This window comes from Trachypithecus francoisi, unplaced genomic scaffold (genome assembly GCF_009764315.1).
Source record: "Trachypithecus francoisi isolate TF-2019V2 unplaced genomic scaffold, Tfra_2.0 Lachesis_group5, whole genome shotgun sequence".
NCBI lineage: Eukaryota > Metazoa > Chordata > Mammalia > Primates > Cercopithecidae > Trachypithecus > Trachypithecus francoisi.
Genome location: NW_022681470.1, coordinates 134181037 through 134203518, shown reverse-complemented (window position 1 = coordinate 134203518; position 22482 = coordinate 134181037). Strand labels below are relative to the sequence as shown.

The window sequence follows — 22482 nt, the reverse complement described above, 5'->3', positions numbered from 1 at the left end:
TGGGGTCATGCAGCTAGTCCTAACGCCATTCCTAGCCTGCTTCTCCCCTCCTCCGCATCAGACTCCACCTCCGGGAGCTCCCTTCGCAAGAAACCGTACCAGGGACGAGGGTCTTCCCTACAAGGCCATGGAGCATGCAGACATCTCCTGCGGGAGGGATCTCTTTCAGAGGCCGGTGGTGTCAGGCCTGGAATTAGCCACACCACCTGCGACGAGGCTGGTCCCAGGGTCTCTGGGGACAGCGGGGGACAGCAGGGGTGCAGAGGACATCAGGACTGACCTCTGATGACTCAGCCTGAGACAGTCAAGGGAATGAGAAATGGTGGGCATGGAGGCCTGGTTGTGGCGGAGCGGGGCGAGTGGAGTCTTAGGACTTCTCGCCAGCTCGGTCCTAGAGTCAACTGGGCCACTCACAAGCTGGGTGACTGTGGGTGAGCCACTCTGGGCCTCAGTTTTCCCATTTGTAGCACAGGAAGGGGCTCATAGCCACAGCTTATTCCTGGAGTTTGTTGTAAAGGCAAAGGAGCCTCTATTGCAGCCGCCTCTCCTGGCTGCATGGCCTCTGACATGGAGGGCCAGCCTCCACGTCCTCCTCTGTAAAAATGGGAATAAAAGGCCATGCATGGTGGCTCATGCCTGTAATCCCAGCACTTTGGGAGGCAGAGGTGGGTGGATCATTTGACATCAGGAGTTGGAGTCCAGCCTGGCCAACATAGCAAAACCCCGTCTCTGCTAAAAATACAAAAATTTAGCCAGGCGTGGTGGCAGGCACCTGTAGTCCCAGCTACTCGGGAGGCTGAGACAGGAGAATCACTTGAACTCGGGAGGCAGAGGTTGCAGTGAGTCAAGATCATGCCAGTGCACTCCAGCTTGGGTGACAGAGCAAGACTGTCTCCAAAAAACAATGGTTAGGGCTCAGGGAGAGTGAAGTGGGATCTGTGAGTCGTCTGCTGAGCTTAGTCCATGAATGGCATTTCTTCATTATCCACCCAGGATCCTTTCATCGTGACTGACGTCCCTCGAGATGAAATTATTCTGGTCTGCTTTTGTCACAGGAGGAAACTGTCTGTGTAGCATGGGGGAGGGGTTGTATAAGGGGGGAGGATGAAAAATGGAGTTGGGGAGGGGTCTGGGCTGGACTCCCTTAATTCCAGAACACAGGAAGAAGTCAATGTCTTTAGTGCATGAAAGAAGTTCTAGAATGTTCTATGTGCTACCTTTTTGGCCCCTGCACCAACGGGGTGAAGTTCTCACCATGACAAAGAGAAGGAAGCTGGCTTAATGGACAGTGAGGCAGCTGGGAGGGGGCAGACGGGAGCTGGACACTCTTGGCCTGAACCTACAGTCCCCAGTGGCACTGACCACTACCCATCTCTCCCATGATCCTGTTTCCTCTACAGCCTTGGGCAGAAAACAAGCAGGCCTCCCTACCTCCACTTCATCCCACACAGGAGTCTTGATGCTGGCTGGGAGTCCAGGAGTCTGTCTAGGAATCCAGGAAGGCTTCCTTGAGGAGGAGTCATTGGATCTGGGCCTTGAAGGATAAACAGAAGTTCCTAGGCAGAGAAGTGTGTATGTGTGCGTGTGTGTGTGTGCCTGTGTATGTGTTCATTTTAACAAACACTTTCCCATCTTCTAGGGGCCAGGTGCTCAGAAAACCACAGACAAGACCCAGCCCCAGGCCTGCCCCCAAAGCAGGTCACATCTCATAAATGATGCTCGAATAATAATAGTAACAGCTCCCACATGCTGAGTGTGCACTGCTAGGGCACAGCACATGAGAGGAATTCAGTGCCTGAATGAATGAGCCAATAAATTAAACTTTCTCTTTTAAAAAAAAAACAACTTTCTTTTTGTTTTATTCTTTTAGCTCTACTCTCTAAGGAAGGAAAAAGCTTTCTGGAGTCAGTGAATCCTGCCCCAGATTGCTGGAGGGGAGAAGGGAGGCATAGTAGGACCAAGGAGACGGACAGCACAAAGGCCTGGGGGTGAGAAAACTGGGGTACAGGGGTCCTGTATGGAGAGAGTTGGGGGCAGACTCTTAAGCGGGGAGCTGAGAGAGACACAGGGACAGTCACCAAAAGAGAGACAGAGGCACAGCAGAAATAAGTGGGAGAAATCCAGGAAGGCTCCCTGGGGGTGGTGGTAGGAAATGGGGTGCAGGCCTAATCCCTATACTGGAGAGGCAGGACCCAAAGGGGATGAGAAGGCTTGATGCTGGGCTGGAAGTCCAAAAGTCTGTCTAGGAATCCAGGACGGCTTCCTGAAGGAGGGGCCATTGGATCTGGGCCTTGAAAGATAAATAGACTTTTCCTAACATTTCCTAGGCAGAGAAAAGCGTGTGTGTGTAGGGGGAACTGCTCATTTTACTTAACAAGTACTTTCCCATTTTTGAGGGACCAGGTACTCAGGGGTCCACAGACAAGACCAAGGCAGAAAAGACAGGAGCCTCCCCACATCACAGCGCCGGGACTCCGCACCCACCCACAGCTCTCTTCAGTCCTCCCAATGACGGATGGGGAAACTGAGGCAGCCCAGAGCAGCCCCCACCCTAGGTCCTGCCCGGGCAGCTTCTCCTGGGCCTGTGCCATGCCCACACACCCACGCGGGACCTGTGTCACCAGGTTAAAAATGGAAACGGCTAGGATATTTTTTTTTCTTCCTTGAAGAAAATCCTAGGTCCAAATAAGGCGAGGGCTGCCGGGAGCACGGTGAGCTGGCCAAGTCCTCCTGAGCAAGCGAGTGGCGACTGGCCCGGCCGGCCTGGGCTTGGGCCTCCTCCAAGACTCGCCCGGCAGGAGGGCGGGGGCACCCTGAGAGGCTATAAGGCCCGCTCCTCCACCCTGCCAGGCTCACTCGGCCCCGCAGCCGCAGCCCCCGCCTGCCGCAGCCCCCACAGAGCCAGCCGCGCTCCCCACGCCCCCTGCGCCGGAGCCCAGCCATGGAGGCCATCAAGAAGAAAATGCAGATGCTGAAGTTGGACAAGGAGAATGCCATTGACCGCGCGGAGCAGGCCGAGGCGGATAAGAAAGCCGCCGAGGACAAGTGCAAGCAGGTGAGGTGCCCTCCGCTGGGCCGCGCTGGGCTGCTGGGCGTCCTCTCTGTGCAGAAGGCCGGGGTCTGGAGCCCAGATGGGGGTCGCAGACACCTGCCGGTGGGGAGGACAGTGAGCTGATGCTTTGGCCGAGGAAGAGCGAGAGGAAACCATTGCCTTCCTTGGATGGGGTCCTGTGCTGAAAGAGGGGTGACGATCGGACCCTTCCCCAGGGCCAGTGCGAACAAAGTTAGTTTGACAGAGAGGTGGTGTGGGGAGGGAGAGAGTGAAAACGTTCATGAGAGAGGTAGAGGTGTTGTTTGAGCTGGGAGGTTGTGTACTAGAGAGGGTAGTTGGGGACATGCGGTGTGTGTGTATTTGCGTGTGTTTGAGTGTGTGTGTGTACGTGCGTGTGTACGTGTGTGTGTTTGAGACGGAGTCTCGCTCTGTCGCCCAGGCTGGAGTGCAGTGGCCCAATCTCGGCTCACTGCAACCTCCACCTCCTGGGTTCAAACGATTCTCCTGCCTCAGCCTCCTGAGTAGCTGGGATTACAGGCACCCACCACCACGCCCGACTAATTTTGTATTTTTAGTAGAGATGGGATATCACCGTGTTGGCCGGACTGGTCTCCAACTCCTGACCTCAAGTGATCCGCCCACGTCTGCCTCCCAAAGTGCTGGGATTACAGGCGTGAGCCACCGCACCCGGCCATTTGTGTGTGTTTGAGCAGTTCTCTGTGTGTGTGTGAGCATTTCTGTGTCTGTGTGTGTATCTGCATGTTTGGGCATTTGTATGTGTCTGTGTGTACACGTATTTGTGTATGTTTGAGCGTGTGTCTGTGTGCCTGCGTGTCTCTATGTGTTTAAGCATTTCTGCATGTGTCTGTGTGTGTACACATATGTGTGTGTTTGAGCAATTCTCTGTGCATGTATCTGTATGTGTTTAAGCATTTCTGTGCGTGTCTGTGTGTGCACACATATTTGTCTGTGTGAGTTCTCTGTGTGTGTGTGTGTTTGAGCATTTCTGTGTGTGCACATGCGTTGTGTGTGTCTGTTTTATGTGTCTGTACATGTGCGTATGTTTCAGCTGAAGAGAGTGCGGAGGGGTAAAGGTGACTGTGAAAACAAGTGTGTACTAGGAGAGTTTTGAGTGTGTGGGATGCTGCAAGCGGCTGTTGGAAAGTAGATGTGAAAGAGTGTGGGTGTGTTTGTGAGTCTGCGTGTAGATGGTGGGGGTCTGTGAGGGTAGTGGGAGAGGCTGACTGTGTGTGTGCTTGTGCAAATGCTGGCATGACAGTGAGTGAAAGTACACGTTGATGTGGCTATGTTTGTGTTGGCATATGTGTATCAGGGTGATGGGTTTCTGCTGGCGCGTCTGTGTGTGCACATGCACATGTTTGGATGTGTGTTTCTGTTTGTGTGTTGGTGACTGTTTCTGTTGGGGTGTGTGTGCATGTTTAGATGAGTGTGTTTCTGTTGGTGTGTGTGGGGATGTGTATGGATGTTTCTGTTGGTGTGTGTGGGGATGTGTGTGGATGTTTCTGTTGGTGTGTGTGGGGATGTGTGTGGATGTTTCTGTTGGGGTGTGTGGATGAGGGTGTGTTTCTACGGATGTGTATGTGTGTGGATGACTGTGTTTCTGTTGTTGGCATGTGTCTATGTGTGTATTTCTATTGAAGTGCATATGGATGAGTGTGTGTTTCTATTGGTGTGTGTGTGGATGAGGGTGTGTTTCTATTGGTGTGTGTGGATGAGGTGTGTTTCTATTGGTGGTGTGGATGAGGGTGTGTTTCTATTGGTGTGTGTGGATGAGGGTGTTTTCTATTGGTGTGTGTGGATGAGGGTGTGTTTCTATTGGTGTGTGTGCATGAGAGTGTGTTTCTATTGGTGTGTGTGGATGAGGGTGTGTTTCTATTGGTGTGTGTGTGGATGAGGGTGTGTTTCTATTGGTGTGTGTGGATGAGGGTGTGTTTCTATTGGTGTGTGTGTGGATGAGGGTGTGTTTCTATTGGTGTGTGTGTGGATGAGGGTGTGTTTCTATTGGTGTGTGTGGATGAGGGTGTTTTCTATTGGTGTGTGTGGATGAGGGTGTGTTTCTATTGGTGTGTGTGGATGAGGGTGTGTTTCTATTGTGTGTGTGGATGAGGGTGTTTCTATTGGTGTGTGTGCATGAGAGTGTGTTTCTATTGGTGTGTGTGGATGAGGGTGTGTTTATTGGTGTGTGTGTGGATGAGGGTGTGTTTCTATTGGTGTGTGGATGAGGGTGTGTTTCTATTGGTGTGTGTGTGGATGAGGGTGTTTCTATTGGTGTGTGTGGATGAGGGTGTGTTTCTATTGGTGTGTGTGTGGATGAGGGTGTGTTTCTATTGGTGTGTGTGTGGATGAGGGTGTGTTTCTATTGGTGTGTGTGGATGAGGGTGTGTTTCTATTGGTGTGTGTGGATGAGGGTGTGTTTCTATTGGTGTGTGTGGATGAGGGTGTGTTTCTATTGGTGTGTGGATGAGGGTGTGTTCTATTGGTGTGTGTGGATGAGGGTGTGTTCTATTGGTGTGTGTGGATGAGGGTGTGTTTCTATTGGTGTGTGTGTGTGGATGAGTGTTTCTGTCGAAGTGTGTGTGTATGAGTGTGTTTCTCTTGGTGTGTGTGGATGTGTGTGTGTTTCTATTGGGCTGTGCGTGTGTGGATGAGTGTTTCTGTCAGAGTGTGTGTGTCAGTGACTGTTTCTGCTGGCGTGTGTGTGTGGATGTGAGGGGGGCTGTGCAGACCTGGGTGTGCGTGTAGGTGACGCTATGCCCCTGGATCAGGAAGCCTCCACTGTGACAGGAGCCCACAGTCTCATGGGCAGCTGCACAGGAGAGTGGCAGGGCCCTTGTGTGTGTGGTGGGATCCCAGGGCGGTGACCTGCTGCAGGGGTGACTGGGTGGTCTCTGGGGACTGGGATGGCAGTAGAGTTGACAGTGAGTCTGAGAATCTCAATATGTATGTGGGGTTGTCCCTGCTACAAGCCTGGAGGCCGGGGAGGTTGGGCTGCCCATGGCAGATGGAGGACAAGGAGGCCATTTCTCATCTCCTGGCAGCCAAGAGCCCACACAGACCCAGAGCATTGGAGACAAGAGTCCTGGGAACCCTGGGAACGAGAGTGCATTGCAGTCCCAAGGCCATGGCCATGGTTTGGAGCAGAGCGGACATGAGCAGTGGGTGGGAGGAAGGAAGGGAGTCCCCTCCCACAGAGCCATGTTCCCCACAAAGCTTATCCACACACCGAAATCAACTGCCAAGCCCTGGGGAGTGTCCAGGTCTCCGATAAGCCCTGGGAGATGCCTAAGACCATGGCACCGAGTGCCCAGCCCCACCCAGGCTAGGAGCCAGGCCAGCCCAGCAGCTAAAGGCGAAAGCTCAGAGCTCAGACTGGCCATGTTTGAGTCATGTTAGTCGCTGGGTGTCCTGGACAGCTGCCTGAGTGAGATCTGGAAGTGACAGTAAGGCCTCCCTCGCCGCCCCGTGACAGGATTAGAGGTGACTGTACAGGTGGAACCATTGGCCCAGTGCCTAGCTCAGAGTAAGCATTCAATAAATGTGGGTTGATTTCCTGCCCCACCCTACTTCCCCTTTGGGCCTCCCCAGCCCCCAGTGCCCTGGGGCTGCCCTAAGAGTCTGTGGCACATTCGCTTAGGCCAAGCCCCACCCCAGTGTTCCCTGCCACAAGCTCTCTCTGCCTTTTCTGTGCCCCTCCCTGGCAAACACAGACATTCATCCTGTGCTGGGCCAGCTTCTAGCCATCATTTAGCCCTCACCATGAGGGACTTAGCCAGAGATTCAGAGAGAAACAAGTTTATGGCTCTAATTCTTACTAAGGTGTGAGTGGCTGTCTCCCAAGGCAGCCACAAGTTCAAAAGGGAAGGATCCTCAAAGCCTCCAGCCAGCTGCATGGCCAAGGAGGTGAGGACAGGTTCTTTTCATTATGTCTTTTTTGTCCCACAAAAATGCCCATTGGAGTAGACTTGGGCTCAAAGCCAGTCTCCACAGACTGGCTTTGAGGTAACGCTCCATAGACTAGCACTTACTTCGTGTATGTCAGTCTTTAAATGTATTTTTATTTTTTAGAGATGAGGCTCTCACTCTGTTGCCCAGGCTGTAGTGCAGTGGTGCAATCACAGCTCACTGCAATCTCAAACTCCCAGGCTCAAGTGATCCTCCCACCTCAGCCTCATTTTTCAGAGATAGGGGTCTCACTCTGTTGCCCAGGCTGTAGTGCAGTGGTGCAATCACAGTTCACTGCAGTCTCAAACTCCCAGGCTCAAGTGATCCTCCCACCTCAGCCTCCCCAGTAGCTGGGACTATAGGTGCACGCCTCCACGCTGAGCTAGTTATTTTATTTTTTTGTAGAAACAGGGTCTCACTATGTTGCCCAGGCTAGTCTTGAACTCCTGGGCTCAAGTGATCCTTCTACCTCAACCTCCCAAAGTACTGGGATCACAGACTTGAGCCACAGAGCTTGGTCTTTGTGACTCTCCTAGCTTCATGACTGAGGACACGTTCCTGCACATCTCTGGGCCCTCAGTGTCCCCATCTGTGAGGCCTTCTGGAGTTCAGGTGTGGAACCCAAGATCCCAGAATTCCCAAGCAGAAGCCACAGCCCCATGGGAGCTGATGGCCAGTCCTACTGAGGAATAGAGGCGCTTAGAGTGCCTGATGCTGCAGGAGGCCAGAGAGAGCGGATCTCGGGCTCTCGGGCCAGCCTGATCCCAGCAGCCAAGCACTGATTTCTGGCCCTGCTTCCCCAGTGTGGGAACAGGACAAAGAGGCCTAGCCTGGCCGCTTCCTGCCCACTCCCCTCCCAGGGCAGCAACATCCTCCACCACTGGCCTTTGACCCCACATCCTGCCTCAGCCCCACCCCAAGGCCACATTTCCAAGAACTAAGGTAATCCTATGACAGGCTGGGAAACTGAGGCTCACAGAGGGACAGTGACAGGCACGTGCCACCACGCCCGGTTAATTTTTGTGTTTTTGGTAAAGACGGGATTTCACCATGTTGGTCAGGCTGGTCTCGAACTCCTGACTTCGTGATCCACCCACCTCGACCTCCCAAAGTGCTGGGATTACAGGCATGAGCCACCACGCCCGGCTCTCATTTATTTTGTATACTCACTGCCTACCACTGAAGGATTTGGGGCCATGTCATCGATTCATCCCAAACACTTCCTACAGTGTTCTGATGCTGGGGCCCATCGTGGCCTCAGACCTGACCCCCAAGGAACTCCAAGCTGAGGGAGACAGACCGTGAATGCCTCCAACTCAGAGGTCAGGGCCGGACCAGAGGGAGGGACAGACGCTGGGAGGGCCGTAGGGGTGATGAAAGTTCTGCTCAGGGCAGCAGAGCAGGCCACCAGGGTTGGGGAGCCTTGGGACTGAGCACGGAGGGACAGTAGAAGCCCTGCCAGTGAAAAGCAGAAAGTCATTCTTAGCAGTGGGTCCAGCATGGTCTAGAAGTCGAGCAAACCAGCTTTGGAATCAGACTAACAAAGATTCAGATCCCCCATCTGTGTGGCATCAGGCAAGTCCCTTCCCCTTTCAGAGACTCAGTTTGCCCTTCTGTAGTATGGGGCTTCCCTGGGACAATATTTGTAACACGCCCTGGCCGGGCACAGTGGCTCACACCTGTAATCCCAGCACTTTGGGAGGCTGAGATGGGCGGATCACCTGAGGTCAGGAGTTTGAGACCAGACTGGCAAAACCTTGTCTCTACAAAAAATACAAAAATTAGCTGGGCTTGGTGGCATAAGCCTGTAATCCCAGCCACTAGGGAGGTTGAGGCAGGAGAATCACTTGAGTCCGGGAGGTGGAAGTTGCAGTGAGCCGAGATCACGCCACTACACTCCAGCCTGGGCAACAGAGCAAGACTCCGTCTCAAAAAACATATCAAAAAAAATTCGTAACATGCCCAACACATTCTAAATGCCAGATAGCCCCCTGCCGGCCTTATCTCCGTCCTCATCTGTTCGTGCCCAAATATTGTCCCCAAAAAAGTAGTCAAAACCCCAAACCAAACAAACAAAAAACCCCAAACCAGCCAGGTGGGGTGGTTCATGCCTGTTGTCCCAGCTACTCAAGAGGCTGAAGTGGGAGGATCCCTTGAGCCCAGGAGTTCGAGACCAGCCTGGACAACATGGCGAGATCCTATCTCAAAAAAACAAAACAAAACAAAACAAAACAAAACACCCAAACCACCTTCATACCCTGATGAGCTCAATGCTGTCAGATTTGCTCTCACTCTTCCTACATGTTAGGAGAGTCCTGTGCTGGGCACACAGTTGGCACCTAATAAAGGCTGTGATCCACAGATCTGGAAGGAAGTTAGGTGGACAGTATAGGTCAAGATTGACCTATGAAACGTCTTTAAGGAAACTGGCTCATTTTCTCAGTCAAGGCAGAAGTTCAAAAGCAGCTGCCGGAATGCTCAGAGACCAGCATGTCAAGATTTCTGTTCTGCAGATGGAGAAACCAAGGCCAGAAAAGGGGACGGGGTGGTAGAGCTTGGATTTGGAGTCAGGCTTCCAGGCTCCCCACCTCGAGGTCAAGGTCACGCCCTATAGACTCTGACCTCGCCCTGATCAGCTGGCCGCCCTGGGTTGGGCTGTCACCTCCCCGTAGCTTGGGATGCTCCTGAGGACTTCAGACAGGATAGCCCTACTTGCTCTCTGTGGCATCTCAGTTAGAGACCCTTGCAGGTCACCTCAGTGACTTCAGCTGAACCCCCAGCTGCCAGCCTCCACCCCCATCCTCCAGCTGACACCCAGCAGGCTGCAAGATGGGAAGCCTGGAGTTCACACTTCCCAGCTGCTCAGGAGGCTGAGGCGGGAGGATCACTTGAGCCCAGGGGGTCAAGGCAGTAGTAAGCTATGATCACACCACTGCACTCCAACCTGGGAGACACAGCAAGACCGTGTAAAAAAAAAAAAAAAAGGAAAAAAAAGCACACACACACACACGGAGCACCTGGTACATTTTGCACATCCACTCAGGAGTGAGCATGTAACCCAGATAGGATTCAGAGCTCGGTCTAGAAGCCACGGGCACAGCAGCTTTTTTTTAACATATCCTCTTCAGGAAAAAAGAGAAGAGAAGCAAGTCAGAGAGGGAGGAATGGAAGCTGGCCTGGTGTGAGGAACAGGGCCAAGGGCTTTGTCTTTGTCAGCTCAGGCAGTTACAACAAAATACCATAGACTGGGTGGCTTCAATAATAGACATTTGTTGTTTACAGTCTGGAGGCTAGATGTCCAAGATCAAGATGCTGGCAGATTAAGTGTCTGGTGAGGGCTCTCTAGCTAGCTTACAGACAGCCGCCTTCTTGCTGTGTCCCCACACTGGAAGAGGATAACCAGGTTCTGGTCTTTTCTCATAAGGGTCCTAATCCCATCGTGGCAGGTCAACCCTCATGACTTCACCCAAACCTCATCATCTTCCAAAGGCCCCATCACCAACTGCCATCACATGGAGATGAGGGCTTCAACATACGAATTGGAGAGGGGGCAGAAGCAAACATTCAGTTCATAACAGGCTTATATTCAGAAGACCTGGGCTCAAACCCTGTGCTGTGTGACCTAGGGAAAGTCATTCCACCTCTCTGAGCCTCCTGCTGTGGGGAGGAAGCAGGAGAACGAAGCTGGGCTCAGTGGGGGCTACCTGCCCACCCTGGGAGCAGGAACAAGATCAGTGTCAAACCATCTGAGGCAAAAGTCAGATCCAAGCCAGGTGTGCTGACTCACACCTGCAGTCCCAGCAATTTGGGAGGCCAAGGCGGGCAGATCACTTGAGGTCAGGAGTTTGAGACCAGCCTGGCCAATATTGTGAAACCCCATCTCTACTGAAAATACAAAAATCAGCCAGGCGTGCTGGTATGCACCTGTAATACCAGCTACCAGGGAGGCTGAAGCAGGAGAATCACTTGAACCCAGGAGGCAGAGGTTGCAGTGAGCTGAGATCGTGCCACTGCACTCCAGCCTGGGTGACAGAGCGAGACTCTCCAAAAAAACAAAGGAAAGTAAGTCAAATCCAGGCATGAACTGGATATAATCACCCTAAGCCAAAGAGTTGGGGGCCCAGGGAAGGAGCTGCAGCCTGGAGGTGACAGGAAAGACTTCTTGAGCCAAATCTAGACCGGTGTGGCAGGGGGTGACAAAGACAGAGAGGTGATGGGGTCTGTGGTTTGTATCCCATAGATATGAGCTTCTCAGACTAGGACTGGTGGGAGAATGGGGGCAGACTCTTGGGATAAACAGAGAACTGAAAATTTAGGGAAAGTAGGGGACGTTTTTATTAAAATGAACATGGCCTATATGCAAAAATTTTAAAGATTTAACCCGAGTCTTCAAAGAAAGTGATCCTGTAGGGGCAAGTCTCTTCTAGCCAAGCCCCCAAAGCCCAGAAAAGAGGCACTAGGTCTGAGCCCTTCAGCCCTGCAGAGTATTTTGGTAAGACAGTCTAAGAACCACTGCCTTGGGCCATAGGGAGCCATAGCAGGTTCTAGGCAGAAAGAGGGCAGGCGTATTTGTTAGAAAGTTTCTCTGACCCCGTGTTGGGGTCAGAACCAGAGGGAGAAAGGCTGGGGACAGGGATGGGCGGGGGGATCCAGGCACAGAGAATGAGCCTCTGCTTCACTCCAGATTGTGGTGAGGCTGCACCCCTGAAACTGGAATGTGTATTTCTGGAAAACATTAGGGGTCTTCAGTTTCCCAAAAACTGCTATCGATCTCCCTAGAGTACTGGGGGTCCCAATAAGGCTAAAACAGCTGGTCCACAGGACGAATGTGAAAATCCTATTATCAAGTAGCTTGAATGGCCTGGTGCCTGCTATTGTAACCCCTGTTTTACAGATGAGGAAACTGAGGCCTAGAGAGAGACGAAGGACTCTTGTGAATATTGGGGGCGGGACCACCCCTGCACCTCGGGGACGTGCCCGCCCCCAGGCTGACCCGTTCCCCGCTCTGTCGTCCCCAGGTGGAGGATGAGCTGACGCACCTCCAGAAGAAACTAAAAGGGACAGAGGACGAGCTGGATAAATATTCCGAGGACTTGAAGGACGCGCAGGAGAAGTTGGAGCTCACAGAGAAGAAAGCCTCCGACGTACGTGTGCAGCGATGCGGGAGCCTGCGGCGGGGCCAGGCCGGAGCCTTGGGGCCGGGCTGGCGGGCGGGGAGAGCCGCAGGGGGAGGAGGAAGAGGAGGAGGAGAAGGCGGTGCCTCCCAGCGCTTTCTCCAAATAAGTCCCGAAAAGGGGCACTTTCCAGCAGCTGTGGCCAGCGGTGCCGACGTCAGGCCCTCCCCCAGCGGTGCTGACGTCGGCGGCCCGGCCAGGTGACCTCATCGCCCCGACGGCAGCCGGCCCGGGGGGCGGGGAGAGGCGGGGGCGGCCCCCGCGCAGGCAAAGGCTTGGGGGGCCGGGGCGCGGCCGTGCAGCTCTCGCCGGAGCGGAGTCCAGCCGAGCGCCCGCCGCTGCCCGTGCGCCTCTGCGCCTCTGCGCCTCCGCGCCATGGCCGGCCTCAACTCCCTGGAGGCGGTGAAACGCAAGATCCAGGCCCTGCAGCAGCAGGCGGACGAGGCGGAAGACCGCGCGCAGGGCCTGCAGCGGGAGCTGGACGGCGAGCGCGAGCGGCGCGAGAAAGTGAGCGCCCCGGCCCCGGGCCCCGCGCCCCGCGCCCGCAGCCTCCTCCCCCGCGCGCCCTCTTTTCTTCCCGGCTTCCCGCGCTGCCCGCCCGCGCGCAGTCCTCGGGCCTCCTTTTTACGCCCTCGGACGCAGATCGCAGACCCACATCCCTGCGCTCGCAACCAGAACCCCCTTCTTCCTCCGCGGTCCTCCTTCCTGGGCCTGGGACAGGGGAGGGGGCGCCGCCTCCGGGTCGGGCGGAGCCGGCTGAGCGGGAAATGGGGGGATGGGGTGGAGGGGGTGCGCGATCTCGGAGTGGAGAAGTGGAGCGGCGGGAGGGGGCGCTTCGTGCAGGCTCCGACTCGGGGCTGGCTCCGGGGTCCCAGGCCGAGGGGAAGCCGCTACGGGGCTTGTGGGCGGGAAGTGAGGATGGAAACGTGGAGCTTCCATTGTCTGGGATTTGACCGGCCGACAGGGATTTCGACGGGGGTCCGGGGATCTGGGGAGGGGGTCGCACTTTCTCGCCTCTTTCGCGGCTTTGCGGCTCCTCCTTGGACTTCCCTGACTGTTCCCAGGGGCGCGGCGGCGACGTGTCTTCTCCAGGCGGCGAGGGGGTGGGGATGGGGGGTGGCGGAAGTTCAGCCCCGAGCCGCCCGCCTTTCTCTCTCCAGCTGATTCCTGCGGGAACTGGGGCGGCGGGACCCTGCCTTCCTCCAGAAGGCTCCGGGAACGCAAGCGCGGGGCCCTGGACCCACGGTCGTTTGAGTGCCTGCTGTGCGCCTCCGCCGCGAGTCTCGGGCAGCGCCCGAGATAGACAATGGGTCTGAAGAAGGAGGGATTTTCACCATCCCCTCTGCATCATCCCCCTGGCTGTCCCTTGGGACAGATGGTGGCACCGCCAGGGGCTGGGTACAGATTTGGATTCTGGTCCCATCTCTTGCCACCCACCAGCTGCATGACTTGGTATTTACTCTCTAGGAGTTGTTTCCCCATCTGTGAGTAGGACTGATAAGAATCCCGACCCCCAGAGTAGCAGTGAGGGTCCCAGGAGTGAAATCTCAGGCGTGGAGCCTGGCGCTTTGTAAATGCACAATTGTGTTTTGTTTTTTGTTTTGTTTTGTTTCTGAGACAGTCTCACTCTGTCGCCCAGGCTGGAGTGCAGTGCCGCGATCTCGGCTCACTGCAACCTCTACCTCCCGAGTTAAAGCGATTCTCCTGCCTCAACCTCCCGAGTAGCTGGGATTACAGGCGCCTGCCACCACACCCGGCTAATTTTTTTTTTTTTTTTTTTGTATCTTTAGTAGAGGCGATGTTTCACCATGCTGGCCAGGCTGGTCTCGAACTCCTGACCTCGTGATCTGCCCACCTTGGCCTCCCAAAGTGCTAGGATTAAGAGTGTGAGCCACCGCGCCCAGCCTCAATTGTGTTTTCTCTGCCCTGGGAAGAGCTCATAGACAAATGGAGGCAGGGGAGCTGACTCACTGATCAAGCGAGGTTTGCATTCCATGAGTTTTCTGTGCAGTTATGGGAGCATGATGGGAGGCTCCAAAATGGAGATTGAGCAGGGTCTTATAGAATAAGTTTGCTGGGACCAGAGACAGGTGTGCACAGACTCAGAAGCAAGAAAGTTGTATGGTGGGGGGTGGGGATGCGGGTAGAGGTTGAAGCCCAAGAGCCCTGAAAGCTAAGTGTTGAGGCTCAGGGTGGGGACCCTAGAGGGGCAAAAGATGCCCGGCCAGATGGAATTGGTGGTGTGAATTGCCAGGTCTGGAAAGAGCCCAGATAGGGGCTGCAGCATGGTCCTGGTTGAAGCCTCTATTCCTGTAAGGGCTGCTTTGGCCCAAAGAGGCCTTAGAAACCCAAACCCGGTGTAATCCTCAATCGGTAGCCGGTCTGGCCTCTTTCTCACACTTAACCGACACAGCTCCCGCTCTGATCTCATCCCAAGTCATCTCGCTGGAGGACAATTAACTCGGCTTCAAAATGGCCCTCAGCCTCGAGCCAAGACTTAGGAGCAGGACCGTCTAGTTGGGAGGGAAGCTGTTTTTGGAGAGTTGAAGACTTCTTGAAAAACTTCAAAAAGTTCTTGAAAAAGCAAAGGATGCTTCTCTCGGTCTGGGAGAGGAAAAACCTCTCCCAGGGCAAAAGGAACTAAGACCAGGGGTGGGTTTAAAAAAAAAAAAACAACCCTTTCACTCTTGTAGGATAAGCCAGGAGCCGGCGTGTGGTAGACTTCTGGGCCTGTTTCCCGACAGCTGGTTTCGTTTAGATTTTTGTGTGATTAACTGACATCTTCCTGTTCCTTTGCCACATGTATCTAGCAAGCCTCTTTTACCTTATAAGGAAAATCCTTTGTAGCGTGTGGAAGGCTTTGATTGCAGGAAGGGGTGGAACCCAAAATGACTCGGCAGTGACTAGCAGTTTTTCAAAAATATATATGTATGCATGTACAGATATGCGTGTATCTCCCAACTCCAGACAGTTGAAAATCTGCCAAAAGCATTGTTTGCCAGGATTCAGAATTTCCCACTTAAGGGTTACTCACTTCTTAAAAGACAACTCATGAATCAAGCACCTCTGTTTGATCTTTAAAATCAATTCCTCGACTACTAATAGCTACGCAGTTGTTTGTTTGTTTGTTTGTTTGTTTGTTTTTTTTTGGCGGGTGATGAAAATGTCCTGGAATTCAATAATGGTGTTGGTTGCAGAGCTTTTTTGCAACATCAGTTCCTGGCTCAGTGACTGAAGGTGGTAGGAGGAGTTAAGATCTATGCAATTAAAAAGAATGAAAGGCACCCATTCATGGGAAGGCCTGAGTGACGTTTCTTAAGACAGTTTCATCGGTGGTTTTCACAATTCTCTGCTTTTGGTGTTTCAGAGGACGCTGCAATATGAAACACCCCTGTCTGCCTCTAGGAATCTGAGGCTAAGAGACCTTCCTGACTCTACTTGTGTTTTTCAGCCACGTTAGCCTCATTCTATTCGCGCCCTCCCCCCGCCACCTCCCCACCCCTGCCACCGAATGAACTTAGGGCAGGAGAGGGAGTGGCTTTCCTAGTAATTTTTGTTTTTTTGAGACAGAGTCTCGCTCTGTTGCCCAGGCTAGAATGCAGTGGCAGGATCTCGGCTCACTGCAGCCTCCACCTCTCGGGTTCAAGCGGTTCTCCTGCCTCAGCCTCCCAAGTAGCTGGGATTACAGGCTCCCGCCACCACACCGACTAATTTTTTTTTTTTTTGTAGTTTTAGTAGAGACGTGGTTTCACCATGTTGGCCAGGCTGGTCTCCAACTCCTGACCTCATGTGATCCACCAGCCTTGGCCTCCCAAAGTGCTAGGACTACGGATGTGAGCCACCACGCCCGGCCTTCCTAATAATTGTGATAGCCTTCCCCAGTTCAGGGATTCTTCATTTGTCCTGACAGGAAAAAGCTAGTGTGGCTTCCCTTTTCCTCTCGGTGGAAGCCCATTTGACCCGTTCTCAATATTCCTTCCAAAGAGCGGGCATTGCTGGAAAACTCACCAGGCCCTGAAGCCCTGGCAGGACCTAGGGGACAGGTTCTGACAAGGAAGAGCCCTGGGTGGGTCTTAAGAGGCCATTCATTTCTTACCAATTCTGAGTCACTGAACAAAACCACTTCCCCCAGTGGGGCCCCTCGGTTTCCTCACCTGTAAAATGGGTGCAATATGTGAGGATGAAATTGCGGTAAAATAAAACCATGGCAATAAGAGATGCCTTTCTCTGGCACATCCCACCTGCTGAGGCTAAGCAGCGCCATGTCCTGGAGTTACAGCCTCAAGGCAGTCCTGTAACTAATCAGGCTTTGGGATGGAGACAGCCGGGATGATGAAGCAACCTTCCCAACACCACATGGCTATGAAAAAGACAAAACATGGCTGGGTGCAGTGGCTCATACCTGTAATCCCAGCACTTTGGGAGACCAAGGAGGGTGGATCACATGAGGCCAGGAGTTTGAGACCAGCCTGGCCAACAAGATGAAACCCCGTCTCTACTAAAAATACAAAAAGTTAGCCGGACGTGGTGGTGCCTGTCTGTAATCCCAGCTACTCAGGAGGCTGAGGCAGGAGAATTGCTTGAACCCGGGAGGCAGAGGTTGCAGTGAGCCGAGATCATGCCATTGCACTCCAGCCTGGGTGACAACGCGAGACTCCATCTCAAAAAAAAAATTAAAAAGAAGGCTGGGCATGGTGGCTCTCGCCTGTAATCCCAGCACTTTGGGAGGCTGAGGCAGGTGGATCACAAGGGCAGGAGTTCAAGACCAGCCTGGGCAAGATGGTGAAACCCCGTCTCTACTAAATAATACAAAAAAATTAGCCGGGCGTGGTGGCGGGCGCCTGTAATCCCAGCTACTCCGGAGGCTGAGGCAGAGAATTGCTTAAACCTGGAGGGGAGGAGGTTGCAGTGAGCCGAGATTGCACCACTGCACTCCAGCCTGGGTGACAGAGCGACACTGTCTCAGTTTAAAAAAAAAAAAAAATTAAAAAGAAAATGACAAAGCAGGGATTCCAACCCAGCACTTTCTGGCCCTGGAGTTCCTGCTTTAATGCTTCCTGTTGTACTTCCTTCCTTGTAGGTAAAAACCCCTTGAAAAGCCAGTAACACTATTGGGGTATGTCTTCCTTGCCTGCAACCAAGTTTTCTTTCCCTTTTCGTATCTTTTTGTCCTGCCATCTCTCAGCCAGGCTGATTGAAGGATGGAATTCCAACGAGGCTGCCCGATCTCGTCCCACCTTGGTAATTGCATGGCCAGCATTTAACTGAGGGCTCCATAGTCTTGCATTTATCTTGCCATTCAGGTGAATGGGAGCGGAACTCATGGGACACAGTGAGCCAGGTCACTGATGGCCTTGCTTTCTAGGAATCTCACAGTGAGCCCTAGAACTCTCTATGTGGTAACACTGTGTGCCTTTTTCAGAGAAGAGCCTATCTTAGATCTTAGCCTAACGTTGGGTCTATTGTGTTGCTGGAGAGGCCAGCACTGACATTCATCTCAAAGCACATGTGGTATGTTTGCCTCCTGTGTTGACACTTGCCCTTTTTTTTTTTTTTTTTTTTTTTTTTTGGAGACAGAGTCTTGCTCTGTCACCAGGCTGGAGTGCAGTGGCACAATCTCGGTTCCTGGCAACCTCCGCCACCCGGATTCAAGCAATTCTCCTGCCTCAGCCTCTCAAGCATCTGGGACAACAGGCACACGCCACCACGCTCAGCTAATTTTTCTGTTTTAAGTAGAGACAGGGTTTCACCATGTTGGCCAGGATGGTCTCGATCTCTTGACCTTGTGATACACCCGCCTCGGCCTCCCAAAGTGCTGGGATTACAGGCGTGAGCCACCACGCCTGGCGATGCTCACCTTTTGCTATTGAGTGGTGGATGTTTTCCCGGACATTTTCCGGGAAGATCATACTGAAATTTTGGTATGAGTGTAAATTCCCTATGGCCTGGTCTCCTGGGTGGGCTTTGATGGGGAAAATCGGGTTAACAGAGGGCAGGACATGGGAGAGGCTCCCACTGGTGGCTGGCCTGATACTTCTTAACATGGCTGCACCTGACTTCCCCCAGGCTGAAGGTGATGTGGCCGCCCTCAACCGACGCATCCAGCTCGTTGAGGAGGAGTTGGACAGGGCTCAGGAACGACTGGCCACGGCCCTGCAGAAGCTGGAGGAGGCAGAAAAGGCTGCAGATGAGAGTGAGAGGTAAGGACACTTTGAATCCGGTGGCATCCACGTTTGCTTTTGGAAAATAGGGATCGTGCTGCCGACCTCACAGAGCTGGTGTGAAAGTAAACAAGGTCACGGGGACATGCATGTGTTCACAAAGAGATGCATGACAGCACTTTGTAAACCGTCACTCTGAGGGGTAGAGATGTTTATCCTCGGCCAGGCGCGGTGGCTCACGCCTGTAATCCCACCACTTTGGGAGGCCGAGGCGGGCAGATCACCTGAGGTTGGGAGTTCGAGACCAGCCTGGCCATCATGGTGAAACCCCATCTTTCCTAAAAGTACAAAAAAATTAGCCAGGCGTGGTGGCACCTGTAATCCCAGCTACTCAGGAGGCTGAGGCGAGAGAATCGCTTGAACCCAGGAGGCAGAGGCTGCAGTGAGCCGCGATCGTGCCATTGCACTCCAGCCTGGGCAACAAGAGCGAAACTGCATCTCAAAATAAAGTGGGGGGGCCGGGCGCGGTGGCTCAAGCCTGTAATCCCAGCACTTTGGGAGGCCGAGACGGGCGGATCACGAGGTCAGGAGATCGAGACCCTTCTGGCTAACCTGGTGAAACCCCGTCTCTACTAAAAAAATTTTTTAAAAAATTAGCCGGGCGAGGTGGCGGGCGCCTGTAGTCCCAGCTACTCGGGAGGCTGAGGCAGGAGAATGGCATAAACCCGGGAGGCGGAGCTTGCAGTGAGCTGAGATCCGGCCACTGCACTCCAGCCTGGGCGGCAGAGCAAGACTCCGTCTCAAAAAAAAATAAAAATAAAAAAAAAAAATAAAGTGGGGGGTGCTTGCCGTTATGGTAACCATGAAAAGAAACTTCTGACAGACAGAAAGGCAAACAGAATGGGCAGATGTGAGACGGCAAGTATGACTGTCCATGGTGGTCGGTTTGCAAAGTGCTGCTTCTCGTATTTTCTCTGAAAGCCATGGTGCCTCTTCTCAGACACCAAATTTCAGGGTAGGCCGGATGCAGTGATTCCTGCCTGTGCACCCAGCACTTTGGGAGGCGGAGGTGGGCAAACCGCCTGAGCTAAGGAGTTCTAGACCAACTGGGGCAACCTGGTGAGACCCTGTCTCTACAAAAAATACAAAAATTAGGCGGGTCTGGTGGTGCATGCCTGTACTCCTGGCTCCTCAAGAGGCTGAGGTGGGAGGATCACTTGAGCCCAAGAGTTTGAAGCTGCAATGAGGCAAGATCGTGCCACTGCACTCCAGCCTTAGTGACACAGTGAGATTCTATCTCAAAAAAAAAAAAATTCAGAGTACCGTGGAAAGGAAGAAAGGAAACTTGGAATGCATAGGTGATTTGCATAGGTGATTGTTAGCAGAGCTGTCAGGTAGGCTTCAGACTTTTGGATGATGACAGCTATTTCAGGGACAGTTGCAAACCAGCATGGTTAATGTACTTGAAACTGACCATGGGCCGGGTGCGGTGGCTCACGCCTGTAATCCCAGCACTTTGCGAGGCCGAGGTGAGTGGATCACCTGAGGTCAGGAGTTCGAGACCAGCCTGGCCAACATGGTGAAACCCATCTCTACTAAAAATACACAAATTAGCGGGGTGTGGTGGCGGGCACCTGTAATCCCAACTACTCGGGAGGCTAAGGCAAGATCCCCCAGCTTGAACCCAGGAGGCAGAGGTTGCAGTGAGCCGAGATCGCACCACTGCACTCCAGCCTGGGTGACAGAGTGAGACTCCATCTCAAAAAAAAAAAAAAAGAAAGAAAGAAACTGTTCCTCGCCCCTCCATGGCATCTGTGCTGCATCCCAGCCACCAGTAGGGTGCCTTCTCCTCGGGAGCCGGATCATTCTCTGGCACGCCTTAGCACAGGCTCTCTGGAAGACTGAGGGTAGATTGTGTAATTCACAGAAGCAGCAGTCTCTGTGTGATGGAAAAGGAGTTCCTTGTGTGGCGATGGTGTGGGCCCCACCAGTGACCATCGCGTCTGCCCCTCACTTACACCGGTGTTCTCACTTGAGCCAGCCACCATGCTTTTGCAGTATAAACGCCTCCCAAAGATTCATTTCTTTTTTTTTTGACACAGGGTCTCACTCTGTCACCCAGGCTAGAATGCAGTGGTGCGATCACAGCTCACTGCAGCCTCAGTGTCCTGGGCTCAAGTGATCCTCCTACCACAGCCTCCAGCGCTCCAGAGTAAAGCTGGGACTACAGGCACATGCCATCACGCCTGGCTAATTTAAGATGCATTTCTGATTCTGCTGTTGTGACCACTAACCAGAGATTAGAAACCAGCTAGGGAATCTTGGAGATCGCATGTTGCCCAAGCTGGAAATTTATTCCCAAGTAGTAGAACAGCCAGGGCAGAGGGAACAGACGCCACTGCAGACTCTGCTTCAGCCACTGAATTGAGGGAGAGAGGGGCAGCTCGGGCAGCCACGGGGCAGAGGAAGGATCCAGTCACGAGGGCTCCTGGCTGTGCCTGTGGCCTGAGTTAGCTGCTGTTCACAGTCAGACCAGCCTGGCTGGATGCTGACGTAGAGGGCTCCCATATTGGCAAACCAAGAGAGGCTGCGAAGGCCAGTCTCTTGTTTGCACCATGTCCCCAGAGGCCTTTGGTGACACCCCTGTTAGAGACTGCTGTGTCTCAGTAGAAAGAATTCTATACTTGAAGCTGGGGGATCTAGAGTCAGCTTCTTCCACTGGCACTTTCTATGGAGGCTTGGGCAAGTCACTTTGATCTCTTGGGTGCTACAAGGGGTTTGGGAACAATAAATATCCCAGCAAGCTTGCTCACATGCTGAGGGTGAGACCTCGTACAGGTGGGGGAGGGTGTTTTGAGACTTAGCTGAGAATGGGTGATACCCCATATGGACATATTTATTGGACAGCAAGAAGCATATGGTCTCTGTGCTGAGTGGGAATGATACATAGCAATGACACGTTACCCCAGGCTGGCCTCTTCTTTTCTTTTTTTAAATACACAAGGTCTTGGCAGGGTGCAGTGGCTCACGCCTGTAATCCCAGCACTTTGGGAGGCGGGTGGATCGCTTGAGCCCGGGAGTTTGAGACCAGCCTGGACAACATAGTGAGACCCCATCTCTACAAAAAAATATTAAAAGTTAGCCAGGCATGGTAGTGCATGCTGGTAGTCCCAGCCACTCAAGGGGCTGAGGTGAGAGAATCACCTGATCCCAGGAAGTCAAGGCTGCACTGAGCTATGACTACACCACTACACTCCAGCCTGGGCAACAGAGTGAGAACCTGTCTCAAGGAAAAGAAAATAAAATACACAGCGTCTTGCTCTGTCACCCAGGCTGGAGTGCAGTGGTGCAATCACAACTCACCGGAACCTTGAACTCCTAGGCTCAAGTGATCCTCCTACCTCAGCAACATAGCAAAACCCCCACCTCCACAAAAAAATTATTTTTAGTTTAACCGAGTGCGGTGGTGCACACCTATAGTCCCAGCTACTCAGGAGGCTGAGGCAACCGGATCGCTTGAGCCTGAAAGGGCAAGGCTGCTGTGAGCTCTCAGGGCACTCCAGCCTGGGCAACAGAGTGAGATGCTGTCAGTCAAAAGAAAAAGAAAGGGGGCACTGACTCTGGAGTCAGACTGCCAAGGGCCACACCCCAGTTCTAACACTTACCAGCTCTGTGACCTTAAGGTACTTAACCTCTCTCTACACCTCGGTTGTTTCATTTGTAAAATGTGGATAATGCACCTGCTCCACAGGGCAGTTGTGAAAGTAAAGGCACTTAGAAAAGTGCCTGCTAGTCAGTAAAGATGAAGGCAGGCTGTGCGCGGTGGCTCACACCTGTAATCCCAGCACTCTGGGAGGCCGAGGCGGGCAGATCACTTGAGGTCATGAGTTCGAGACCAGCCTGGCCAACATGGTGAAACCCCCCCCTCCACTAAAAATATAAGTTAGCCAGGCATGGTGATGCATGCCTATAGTCCCAGCTACTCTGGAGGCTGAGACAAGAGAATCGCTTGAACCTGGGAGATGGAGGCTACAGTGAGCTGAGATCACGCTACTGCACTCCAGCCTGGGTGACAGAGCGAGACTTCATCTCAAAAAAAAAAAAAAACAAGATGAAGGAAATGTGTGCACAG

The 22482-nt window shown here is 53.1% G+C and overlaps 1 protein-coding gene and 1 long non-coding RNA gene across 6 annotated transcripts in view; both read left to right on the top strand.

Annotated features, from left to right (window-relative positions):
* Window positions 1-1224: 1224 nt before the first annotated feature.
* On the top strand, window positions 1225-1831 carry LOC117074361. The gene is made up of 3 exons (XR_004433566.1): window positions 1225-1288; window positions 1401-1568; window positions 1640-1831. It is a non-coding gene; the product is annotated as an uncharacterized LOC117074361 (long non-coding RNA).
* A 997-nt stretch (window positions 1832-2828) lies between these two features.
* Window positions 2829-22482, top strand: part of TPM4 (tropomyosin 4) — a 36754-nt gene continuing 17100 nt past the window's right edge. For 2 of the 5 annotated variants that reach the window (XM_033196801.1, XM_033196803.1), the window contains exons 1-2: window positions 12298-12696; window positions 18256-18389. In XM_033196801.1, coding sequence (XP_033052692.1) covers window positions 12565-12696; window positions 18256-18389 — 266 coding nt within the window. In that variant the 5' untranslated portion in view covers window positions 12298-12564. Of the gene's footprint in view, window positions 3056-12033; window positions 12160-12297; window positions 12697-17292; window positions 17431-18255; window positions 18390-22482 lie in introns of those variants that run through there. The other 3 variants (XM_033196802.1, XM_033196800.1, XM_033196804.1) reach the window with 3 other exon arrangements.